At 48.6% G+C, this 12,839-nt stretch overlaps 1 protein-coding gene across 1 annotated transcript in view; it reads right to left on the reverse strand.

The window, feature by feature from the left end:
- Positions 1 to 1,122: 1,122 nt before the first annotated feature.
- The window catches only part of LOC119453576 (neurofilament heavy polypeptide-like), a 512,698-nt gene continuing 500,981 nt past the window's right edge, over positions 1,123 to 12,839 (reverse strand). The window contains exons 17-19 of the mRNA XM_049667992.1: positions 10,216 to 10,365; positions 4,049 to 4,178; positions 1,123 to 1,126 (exon numbers count right to left, since the gene is read on the reverse strand). Of these exons, the coding sequence (XP_049523949.1) occupies positions 1,123 to 1,126; positions 4,049 to 4,178; positions 10,216 to 10,365 (284 nt within the window). The remainder of the gene's footprint in view (positions 1,127 to 4,048; positions 4,179 to 10,215; positions 10,366 to 12,839) is intronic.

Raw genomic sequence — 12,839 nt, forward strand, 5'->3', positions numbered from 1 at the left:
CAGGTCAGATGCCCCGGTAGCATTTTCTTATATTCTACTACTGAATCTGAATTCACCTATTTTATAAGTTGGGTAATTCTACATCGTGTGACATTGATAGTGTACAGATTACACATGTAAAACACGTCTTAGACCTTAGCGCACCTGTTTTAGTATACGTTTACAACCTCTGTCTGGTATCAGGGGCGTTTCCTGTCAAAATGCAGATCGCTAAAATACTCGCACAGTTTAAAAAGGGGTATAAAACAGATTTCTAATTGCAGACCTATTTCTATTTTTCGAACATTTTCAAAAGAACTGGAGAAAATAATATTTCGGCGTACGTATTTACGATTTCTTAGAAAAACACAACCTGTGAACTGACTGTCACTATGCTTTCCGAAGATTAAGGTCAACTGAGCTTTCCTTGCTAAACGAAAGAAATTGGCATGGAGAAACTTTGAATTAAATCTGCTCACACTCAGGATCCTAATCGATTTCAGTAAAGCGTTCGACTCTATTATTCACGAACTTTTATTAAAGAACCTATAGTACTGCGGTATTCGTAACACTACCTTAGATATAGTCAAATCTGGTTTAAACACAACATTGATAAAAATAAGGCTTTTTTATTTCAAGCCAAAAATAGATGTGTGAACTTTGAGACAGACATTTTAAAAGGCTCTTCAAGGATTGAGCTTGTCCAGTCTGCGCAAAGGTTAGGTTTGTTTTTTGACAGCCATATGTCAAGGACTGATCGCACAGACTTCCTTGCAGGAAAACTTGCGCAAGTCGCTGGAACACTGTTCAGTTTAAAACCGCTGCCACGCAATGTCAAACTTCTGTTATACAATGCTCTCTTCTGGAGTCACATACGCTCCTGCTGTCTGGTGTGGAGTACGACGTCTACTACCAATATAAATCGATTATTGCTCCTTCAGCGAAAGGTAATTCGTACTAGCTGTAATGTTCGATTGGATGCTTATACAGCACCTCTCTTCAAAAAGTTTAAATTACTCACACTGCACCCTCTGTTAGACTTCAGGCGGTCGTTAGCCTATCGTAAAGACGAGAAGAAAAGTCCTGTCATAAATTACGTCTTTAACGCAGGTAACTAGAAACAGAACAGAATACAGCATACGATCACCTGCGCATTAGCATGTGCCACATCCTCTCATTAACTATGTGTTTCAAATGTTACAGCACGCCTGTTAAACACACTTATGGACAACATCGATGTCACTTTGTGTCCTGATTGGCTTTTGTATGAGTGGAGGAAGAAATAACTTTATTGAGTCCTGAGGAACCCCTTCCTACCCACTCTTGGTTTAGTGGTCGGCAGGGGTCGCGCTCCGCACCCACGTTGGGGCGGGAAGCCCGTGAGCCTCCGCCCTTTCGTGAGCCCTCTGGACAGCCCGAAGCTGGGTCTGGTGGTCGTCGCTTCGCAGGGCGTCCTCCCAGTCTTCTTCTTTACTGAACATGGTGCCGCTTAACGCGGAGCATGGCCAGAGCATGTGCGCTAGCGAGCAGTATGATTTGCCACAATCCGGACATTGCGCCTCTACCTCTGGTGAATAAAGGCTCATTCTGCCTCTCGAGGGGAACCACCCTGTCTGAAGCATTCTGAATATTGATGAATGTGGTCTATTGAGCTTAGCGTGGGGGAGCGGGAAGGCCCTCCTCGACAGCTGATAGTGCGTTGTTATTTCGTTGAAGGTGAGCAGCCGGTCTCGATGCTCCCCTCCCTCCCCACCACTTCGCTCGCCACGATCGCCGCGGTGCGTGAGTCCTCGCGAGCGGTCGTGCGCCAGCTCGTTGGCGTTGGGACAGTCGGGGTGCACGTCAGCTCCCATGTGGGCCCGAAACCATTTGACGATGTGATGACCCGCGGCTCCCTCGTTGCCGAGGACGGCCACCGCTTCCCGCGATATGGAGCCCGAGGCGAATGCTCTGGCCGCCGATCGCGAATCTGTGTACACGTAAGGACGTTCGGGGTCCCTCATTGCCATGGCTATTGCCCACCTGCTCGGCCGCTTCGGACGTTACCACCTTGACCGATGCCGCGTTAATGATATTCCCATCCCAGCGTATCGAGACGGCCGCGTACCGGTTGCTGCACCCATACTGGGCCGCGTCTACAAATGCCGCCAGTCCCGGGCACTTGGCGGTCGATTTCAGTAGTGCTCGGGCCCTCGCCTTTCAGAGCCCCTCGTTGAATTGCGGGTGGACGTTTCTCGGAAGCGGTTCTACCTTGAAAGTGCCCCTGATCGCCGCGCTGAGCGCCACCTTGCGTGGGTTGCACTCTGCCTCTGCATTTATGCCTCATTCATCTAGGATGTGTTTCCCTGCCCTGGTGGTCGACAGCCGCACGACCTGTGCCTTGGTCTGTGCTTCGATGATTTCTGCTAGCGAGTTGTGGACCCCTAACCGATCGAGCCGCTCTGTGCTTGTAGTTATCGGAAGACCTAGCACCCTTTTGATGCTCTTGCGCATCAGTGCCGCGTCTCTCTTGGTCCATTTTAGCGCCGAGGCTACGTAATTTACGTGAGTCGTGAGGAAGGCGTTCTCCAGCGATATTTCACCATAACTTAATTTGTTGCTTCATTTTATTGCGATAGCAATTAAAAATAGAAGTTAAAAGGAATACTGCTCAAATAAAAAAACTGCTCCAGTCGGGTAGACTGCTCCCTCCCTGATAGTGAGATTATATTTGGATCATGAAAACAGTGATGCGTTTATTTAGGAATATCATCGTTTCTCTGCGAGAGAGATACCGCCGCTTCGCGTCGGCGCCCGACACCGCGGCTTCCGCCGCGGCACGGGGGCTGCAACGCGAGCAGTATCCGCTTGTTTGCACCACCACAGTTCACCGAGATCAAAAGCCGTCATGCCACACCACCACTACTGCAAGGATTTCCGCCTCTAGAACAAACACTACAATAATAAAGCGCGGCGGGCGTGGGCTATACACCGCCAGACATTCAACGCACCCTAAACGATTCGCTCCCTACGCACGTAGGAGCTGCGCTCGGCAAGGTCACTGCGCCCGGTCCCGGAGATATGTGAGCCGCGCTCAGTAACTAGCAGCCGCCGCGCCAGACCAGTGCTTCAAAAGTCCCTAAGCGATTATGTCCCTAGGAACCTAGGAGCTATACGATTGCCATGACAACATGGTACCTGACAACATGACAACATGGTACCTACTAGCAATTGTAAAGTCGCGGTGCGTTCTTCTCTTGCGGCTGCTGCTGACGGAGCTCGTATCTTGAAAGCGATCTGCTATGTGGCCGAAGTGTGCGCCCGCGCGGCCTCATCTCCAAAATGATCTGCGATGGTAGAAAGTGCCCGAGTCGAGTGCTGGTAGCTTCGTATGCGCTGTGCTTTTGCCGTTCGCGTTGAAGCGAGACGAAAGACAGCGTGAAGGTCAAACTCCAGCGTTTTGACGAGTTTCCGTGGTCATCGAGCGAGATGTATCCATGTCGACCTGTGACCACGTGACACCGTGCTTGTTTATTTAGTTAGTAAGCGAATATTTACAACTTAATACAGCCGATAAAACTGTTATCCTTACTTCGCATAGCTGTCTACGAATTTGCTATCGCAATTGATGCTTCGCCTTTCGGGTGAAACAGCAACATTCTTTTTACTCCATTTGTTGCATATGTGTAAACTGCGGATTTCTCGGCTTTTATTGTTTGTAGTGTTTCCTTCTATTGCATTTATTTTTGCTGGCACCATCTAAGCCAACATTGTATATTATTGTATTGTCTGCGTTTGTAATCATCAATAAGTTCCTCTGCCTGCCGCTGCAAGGCCCCACAAATTGCTGTGTGCAACGTTTTCCTTAAATCCCCCATAAATTGTATGTTTATGGAAATACAGGCAATTCAACATACAACCAAAGCGTTTTTTTTTATGCGGACCCTCCCGTTTATTGTTCATTTTCTGCTGCTGCTGCTACTACTACTACAACAAGCTGCTTCTCCTGCTGCTGCTGCTAGGCTGCTGCTGCTAGGCTGCCTCTCCTCCTGATGCATAGGCTGCTACTGCTGCTGCTAGGCGTTCCTGCCTGCTGCTGCTGCGGCGTCGGCGGCGGTCTTTTTTGCTGCCTGCGTCGGCGTCGGCGGCAGTCTTTTTTGCTGCTGCGTCGGCGTCCGCCGCTGTCTTGGCGGCGGCCTCGGCGGGGGTTTCTCTCTTACCTAGAAACCGGTTACACGTCACATGGCGTAGAACGTATATTTGTCTGCGTACACCTCTCCTCGCCACACGTCTCGGCAAACGCCAATTGAACATCGACCTCGTCCACGTGACCTTACTGCGTCAACGTCTCAGAGTGTGAAGTTGCATGAAATTCTGTCGGCATTCCGGCATTGCGCGTGAGAGGTGTAGCGCAAACATAAACATTGCATGACTAAGATAACCCACCGTGGTGGCTTAGCTGCTATGGCACTGCTCTGCTAAGCACCAGGACTCCGGATGAAATCCCGGACCTCGGCGGTCGCTTTCTGATAGGGGCGAAATGCGAAAACGCTCTCGTGCATTGCATTGCGTGCTCGTTAAAGATCCCCTCAGGTGGTTCAAATTTCTGGAGTCCTCCACTACGGCGGCCTCATAGTGGGATACTGCTTTTGGCATGTAAAACCTCAGTACATAAGCATGATCAGAATTTTGACCTGTGGGGTGCATAAACTTAAACATTACGTTGCAAACATTGCACGTTCTATGAGCTGAACATAGGGACAATTGCACACTCAGTATATATATATTTACGGAATTTCATTATTCGCTTCACGTAGATTCAAACAAGTGCGTTGAATCTGTATAATATAAATGCTTTTTATAGAGTAACGATGCTCACAGCGGAATATGACTGACCACATCTGGTTTTAACAAGACCATAGAACGCTTTTCGCAAATAACTGAAATTTCAGCGCTGTTAAGCCATCGATACCTCAGTACTGCTAAGGGAATTGAGTAAGTTCTTGCCAGATGAGCCTTTCGTCAAAGCCATCGGTAGACACAGCTAAAGCAACTGAAGTGTCAGCTGGATAGCAAAATTTCTGTAAATCCCACAGTCATGCCATCCGGTTATTAGGCCGATTAAAAGCTTCAGCTCTACCAAACCCTTGTAGCACCCGCCGTGGTTGCTCCGTGAACATGGTGTTGGGCTGCTGAGCACGAGGTCACGGGATGGAATCCCGGCGATGGCGGCCGCATTTGGATGGGGGCGAAATGCTAAAACACCCGTGTACTTAGATTTAGGTGCACGTTAAAGAACCCCAGGTAGTCCAAATTTCCGGAGTCCCCCAATGCGGCGCGCCTCATAATCAGATCGTGGTTTTGGCACGCAAAACCCCATAATTTAAACATTTAACCCTTGTAGCGAGAACCTGTGCCAACCTGATGTGAGGTTTCCATTAGAATTCTTTTCCTATTTTAGCGCTTTGCAGTGGTCCGAGCGGCGCTGCACCTTCACTATCCCAGGGACAAACTGGTCATGAAGTGGGAGTGATCAACAAAGAATAAAATCAAGCGTAAGGAAACCTTGAATTACACCGGCCAATCCGTTCAGCTTCGCGAACAATCCGGCCGCTTTACCACCCGCACACTTCCTTCACTCATGAAACATGATGGAATATAAATAAATGTGTGAAGCGAAGTAATTTTCTTCCAAAGCGCTGCACACTCCACTGAGAAGAACCCCAACAGTGAAGGATTATGCTCCTTTTGTTTTTATAGCAAGCCCTCATGATTGCGAAGTAATCAAGTACTAAATTTTGTAAAGTCAAAAATGTCGCGTGTTTTATTGCGATAGTAACTGTGTGGATACTCCAAGCGCATTTTTGCCGTCGCCGTCACCGTGGTATTCCGTATAAAGTCAAAGGACGAAAACACTGTCGCCGCGCGCCCTAAGCTGTATGTGCGAGTCAAAGCGTCCGAGGGTGAGCCGACCATCGCGGCTCAATGACGCGCGCGCAAGGGAGGCGAGCGGGGAGGAAACGCGCTATCTCCCGTCGCGCGCCTGGCACCGGGTGAGGAAGGGAGGTATGGGCGTCGTACTTCGGCAACAACAGCGCATGGCCCGGTCGCGTATTTCCAATTGCTAGTAGATACAGCGCTCGACCGCTGGCGCCACGCTGCGCCGCTCGCGCGTACCATGTTTCTAGCCGCCGCCGTTGGAACGGAGGAGCCGTTGACGGAGAAAACGCAGGGCTGGTGGTGACTAGCCTGCTGTTGGGATCGGTGGTATTATGAACGCATCACTGTTTTGATGATCCAAATATAATCTCACTATCAGGGAGGGAGCAGTCTACCTGACTGGAGCAGTATTTTTTTTATTTGGGGTGTTGCTACGCTGCGCTCCGCAACACCCCAACGACCGCCGCTTCGCGTCGGCGCCCGGCACCACGGCTGCTGCCGTGGCACCGGGGTTCAACCGACCGCGCAAGCAAATAGAGAGGGAAAAAAAGGAAAAGCGTGATATTAAGAAAAAAATCTAGCCAGGGCGGGATTAGAACCCGCGTATGCATGATCCCGAAGCGAGCGCCGTAACCACTCAGCCAAACAGCCATGCTTCCAAGGCTTGCATTCATGCGAACCACATGATTGCGTAAGAGCGTCCTCGGCGAAAGAAACCACCTAGAAACGCGGTACCCGCGAGCGGCGCAGCGTGGCGCGAGCGGTCGAGCGCTGTATCTACTAGCAATTGGAGTGCTGCGGCCCGGTCGCACGGGCTTTATCGCGAATGCGATCTGCTTTTGGGCACAGCCTTGGCGGGGCCAACGGCTCGAAGCTTTGCGTGTGCAGTGTTCTCGCTGCTCGGTTTGCGGTGAAGCCATATACACACGCGAAGGTCACTTCTCTCGCTGCTGTCGGCGCGCTTCCTCACGCCAGCGTTCTGACAGCGAGTATCCGCAGTCGTCAAGTGCGAAGTGTTCATGTTTGCCTGTGCGCGCTGACATCGTGCTCGTTAATTTAGTAAGAAAGGGAGTGTTTACAAATTTATACGGCTTATAAAACTGCTATCCTTATTTGGTATGGTTGTATATTAGTTTACTATCGCAATCGATTCTTCACCTTTCGGGAGAAACCGCGACTTTTTTTCGTAAAGATAATATAACCACTGGCTCAAAGCTCATGCACGGCTAAAGCCATGCATCGCATGGCATTACTCAAAGCTATGCAAAGGAAAAATTGTCTGTAATATGTTGTTTATACATTTAATAAAGGCGAGTCAAAAGTGGTTGACACCGACGAACCGTCTTGGGCGCACTAATTTACCACATGGTTTGTTCATCAAACTACACTACACTCGAGATCGGCCCACACTTTTATACTGCGCCATCTATGAGATCAGCGGACATTTTTCTTTGTGTAAAGCCAAACTTCATGTTCCGGTTCTAGGCGCGCATAGTTTGAACGAGCGCATCTGGGTTTATTTTTGGTCTTTTCCTGCTCATTTCCAACCTTCACTTTGATGCCCTTTTTCTTCTCTTACGCGCACTAGAAATCCTGAAATCATTTAAATAATGAGGCGAAAGTGGTTGAATACTCAGATCACCTGAACCTCAAATCGACCTGAACTCTACAAGGAAGGCCTTGTCTTCAAACGTCTTCCTTTTTCATCGTTAAGGGAACGCGACAGGTCGAGTATTCCGTCAAGAATGGTGGTGGATTCAGCCAAGTGGACGTGTGTAGGAAAAATGAACGCACTGAAGTGAAATGGAGTTCAGTGAACACTCTGTACGCAGAGTGATCACTTTTTTTACCAAATATCCGTAGTTTCTTTTTTGCCACCATATGCAAAACAGGTGAAAAGAAGTCCCGTACAAAAATGTGTGCACAGTGGTTCATGAGGATATGCGGCACGTACATATCGGCCGTGTCAGATTCTGAGGATGCATCGACGATCATAGAGCATGACGGGTCGGGGCGATGCTTAAGCGATCGCCACAGTAGAGAGTAGCGAGGGCCAACATTGCAGGATCCAAGCAGACCTCGTGTAACCCCTTGATCAACACGAAGAACAATTGGCAAGTTGCCTTCAAGGGACAGCAGTGGCTAAGCAAACGCGCCCCGAACTAAAGCGCTTAATGTGACTAAATGTACGACCGGAAAGCTACTTGTCACATATCAACATATGCTGCGTTCTAATCCACAGATCACGATTAATCCTCGCCTACAAACAAATTCACTGTTCCCTCTCATGCTGTTTCTAACTTTACATACAAAGGAGAGCGTGGCAAAATGTCAAATCCCTTAATTGGTATTTTAAAAAAGGCAATGAACCTTCGTAAAGTTGGTGGCCGCCAATGCAGCCGGCGAAGGACTTTCTCGCTAAAGTTTTCTGACGATTCGATGTAACCTTTTTCGGACACATGTGCTATAAATGATGACTATAACATCAGGTAAACGTTACACACAAAAATATTGGCGGGCCTCTAGAGGTTTGCTCTTAGGTGACATTGTTGATGGTGCATGCCTACGAACAGTGTGGCATTATTATCATCGTCAACGTATTGTTAGGTCCACTTGGCCTTCCTTCCATTCGCTAACATTGACTCCAACCTAATCACGGAATTTATTAGCTCGACGTTTCCGAGCCAATTCGGCTCCGAAGGAAGGGCATGCATCCTTCTCTGTATGTCCATGGCCTTGCATACACGACGAAGGGAAGAAAGGACTCCCTGCTCTAGGTCACCAGCACCAAAACACCTGTCCCCTCCCCCCCCTCCCCGCCAATCGTCCAACGGCATTTCCCGCGAGTAAAGCGCCCCCAGCATCTATCAACCCAGCCGACCAGCCAGGCCGCAGCCGCCCCCCCCCCCTCCCTCCCCACCTACCGCCTCTTTAGTCTGTCAAGAACAGGTGCCCTGTCAAGTGTCTCCCCACCTTGAGCTCTCTCCCCGTCCTCTCCTTTCTTACGGTGGACCTTTTAAAAGCGGCGAACCACCACCTCCGAAGAATACCCCCTGAAGAAGGAGCCGAATTCGCTCCGAAACGTCGGGCTAATAAATTTACTTATTTGGTTGAAGTCAATGTTTATGTCCTAATCAATTTTTCCCAACCAGACAGGTGATTATGTCGAAATGTTTAGCTTCAAACCTCTTTCGCGCGCACATTGCTTCAAGGGTTACGAACGCAAGTCACTGATATCTTCCTAAGGGCACGCTTATGCGGTTCCAAAATGTTGCTCTCTGTGCTTCCCTATCAAGTGTTATCTTACGAATCATTTATCGGGCAGTAATGAGTTACGCTGGAAATTAACTGCTGAAAAACGACAGTCTCGATTATTCCGACGCCCGCTTCTAGGAGGAGGCGATGTCGCTGCAGCACTCGGCACCAGAGGAGTGGCAATTTGGCCGCGTTCTGACGCCTGCCATGGAAGCCACTAATTGAAACACGGCAAGTTGCGACATTGCTGCAGACGCGAATAAAGTTAAATGGGTCATATGCGAAACACAGTTACTCTTTCTTGCTTTGTTTCGTTGTTCTTTTCTTCTTCATCTATATACCATCGGATATGCGAATGCCTCAAAAGTGACTGCTTGCACATTTGCTCAAAGCTATTATGACATTCTGTCCAAAGTACAGTGTTGAACGGAAACCAGTCTGATTAGGAAGGAACAAAACTGAACGAAAATGTACACTCACACATTAAAATAAAATATATTATCCATCGCACCTTGTTCACAATCCAAAAAAGTATAATTGTTAACAAAGGCCCCATATAGGCCCCAGAACGTGGAATCAATAATATATGTCGTATTTATTTCTTATGGTATTTATCTCTATTTCAATAACAACTAAGATAACAGCACCTTGTAATTTCAGTTACTCACTGGCAATCAATCATTTTTGCTCTCTACTCAACACCGGTTATTTCGACATACTATTGATTACACCCAATAAGCTGCGAAACTCGTTAGAGCTTCAAATAACTTCATGGCAACGCAAGAAATGGTTCATATAAACGCAAAATTCATTTCTGTATGAGTCGGGACTGTTACTAGTTCATTAATGCGCGGATGTCTAAATCTAACTGCTCTAACGTTTTCTTTCCCCCCCCCCCCTTTTTTTCCCTCGTTGCCACCCCATCGAAATGCGGTCGCCGTGGCCTGGTTGGAAGTTGCGACCAAGAGCAGAGCATCAGAACAGAATATCCACGCGGCTACCCTCGGCGGGTTCTGCCTGGCGTCTAAAGAGAGCAAACAAAAGCCGTGACGTAGTCCTTACCACGGATTCCTTCCGTCCTGCCTGCTGCTGCTGCGGCGTCGGCGGCGGTCTTTTTTGCTGCTGCGTCGGCGTCGGCGGCAGTCTTTTTTGCTGCCGCGTCGGCGTCGGCCGCTGTCTTGGCGGCGGCCTCGGCGGGGGTTTCTCTCTTACCTAGAAACCGGTTACACGTCACATGGCGTAAAACTTTCATCGGTCTACGTACACTTCTCCTCGCCACACGTCTGGACAAACGCCAATTGAACATCGACCTCGTCCACGTGACCTTACTGGGTCAACGTCTCAGAGTGTGCAGTTGCATGAAATTCTGTCAGCATTCCGGCATTGCGTGTGAGAGGTGCAGCACAAACATAAACATTGCATGACTAAGATAACCCACCGTGGTGGCTTAGCTGCTATGGCACTGCTCTGCTAAGCACCAGGACTCCGGATGAAATCCCGGCCTTGGCGGTCGCATTCTGATAGGGGCGAAATGCGAACACGCTCTCGTACCGTGCATTGAGTGCACGTTTAAGATCCCCTCAAGTGGTTCAAATTTCTGGAGTCCTCCACTACGGCGGCCTCAAAGTGGGATACTGCTTTTGGCATGTAAAACCTCAGTACATAAATATATGTTAAGCAGGATCGGAATTTTCACTTGTGTCAAATTCCAGCAGTGTCAAGCCATCGATACCTAAATACTGCTAAGGGAAGTCAGTAAGTTCTTGCCTGAGGAGCCTTTCGTCAAAGCCATCGGTAGAGACAGCTGAAGTAACTGTATTGTCAGCTGGGGCGCTATAACGTAAGATTATTCCAAACTGTTTAGATTCCAAACTCGTGACGTCAAATTTACGTAACCACCGATGCACGTATCGGACGGTCCCAGCAGCGTTGTCTGAAAAAACCAATCAAACACTCTCCTCGTTTATAGGAGGTCACCTTTGTTCGCTTTCAAAAGCAATAACATTGTTTACATTCAGCGTTTTTCTTATCTAATTGGATGACAAGAGGCAAGGAGCACGCTCTAGTGGAGAAGGGCATTCGATGGGGCCGAGCCAGCACAGTGAAATTAGATAACCGCATAAAGAGGGTGGTGCCGGCTTCTCCGATTGGTCCACTTCGCCATACTTAGCTTGCGGTGGCTGGTCGAAAATCGCGGCGGCGTGCAACGGAAGGATAAGAATGCTGCTAAAACGGATCCTCAGCAAGGAGCGTTGGCAGAGAGAAGTCGTATGCATGCCGAAAGTGCTCGATAACGTTTTACTGCCACGCAAAAAGGTTTATCATGCGCAAGTAATACATGCTCACAGGCAGGTGCGAGTAGGGAGGGCCTGAGCGATTGGCGGACCGCAATCTTCTATTCCTTTCGGAACGGGGCAGTCTGTGGCTATTCAGAAAATTTTTCAGTTTGGTCGGTATTAATGCCTTTTTTTTCGCGTACACGTCGCTTTGAAGTGATGAGTTGTCCCGGTTTTGTGAGGTCGCGTGGCAGACAGGCGAAGTGGGCGTAGCCAGAAAACATTGGACCAATAGCAGAGGGCTAATGGTGAAAAGGCGTCGAATCAGGAAAGATTATTTTTCTTTTGTGTGGTTTAATCATGCATAATCAGTGTGTACACGTTATATCAGATAAGGAGCTATCGCGGTTTTCGTGACGTCGCATGACAGACAAGCGAAGTTGGGAGTGGTACGAAAATATTTGGACCAATCGTGGAGGCTGATTGCAGAAATGGAGTCAAAGCAGTTTGGAATCAATTTACGTTATTGCGCCCCTGGATACCAAAGTACTTGTAAATCCCGCCGTCATGACATCCAGTTAGGAGGCCGATTAAAAGCTTCAGCTCTAACAAACCCTTCTAGCTAGAACATGTGCCAACCTAATGTGAGCATCCCATTAGAATTCTTTTCCTATCTTAGCGCTTTTCAGGGGACCGAGCAGCGCTACTCCTTCACTATCCCAGGTACTCACTGGTTATGAACTGTCAGTGATAAACAAAGAATATAATCAAGCATAAGGAAACCTCAAATTACACCGGCCAATCCGTTCAGCCAATCCCACTGTCCGGTTTACCACCCGTACACTTCCTTCCTTCATGAAACAAGATGGATTATCAGGTGGATTATCAGGTGACATAATTTTATTCCAAAGCGCTGCACACTGCGTTGAAATGAACGTCAAGGCTGAAGGATTATGCTCCTTGTGTATTTTATAGCAAGCTGTTACGATGTGGTTCGGGGAGAACGCTTAGTTCTGTCAGTCAGAGACGCCTCCTAGGGCAGCAAGGAAGGAATTGCAACAATCACGGCACGCAGTTGGCCGACCAGCCGTTATCGGAAGAAAGAATTCTGCAACATCGTCGCAACTCAACATCGCATCAGAAGGCCGTGCAAGCGCTCCTGCGGTTCGTGAATTCCACTGGCCTGTGTGAACGTCTTTGATTGGAACGCCTCCCTGTTACCTATGCCTGTGTCTTTTGTGTGTGTGTGTGTCTTTTTCGCTCTCTCTCTCTCTTGCACTCTCTTCAACCCTTTATCCCCACCCCAGTGTAGGGTAGCAAACCCGAAACTGATTTCTGGTTAACCTCCCTGCCTTTCCTCTCTCGCTTGCTCTCTCTCACGGCACGCAAATGTAATATACAAACCACACA

This window comes from Dermacentor silvarum, chromosome 5, assembly GCF_013339745.2.
Source record: "Dermacentor silvarum isolate Dsil-2018 chromosome 5, BIME_Dsil_1.4, whole genome shotgun sequence".
NCBI lineage: Eukaryota > Metazoa > Arthropoda > Arachnida > Ixodida > Ixodidae > Dermacentor > Dermacentor silvarum.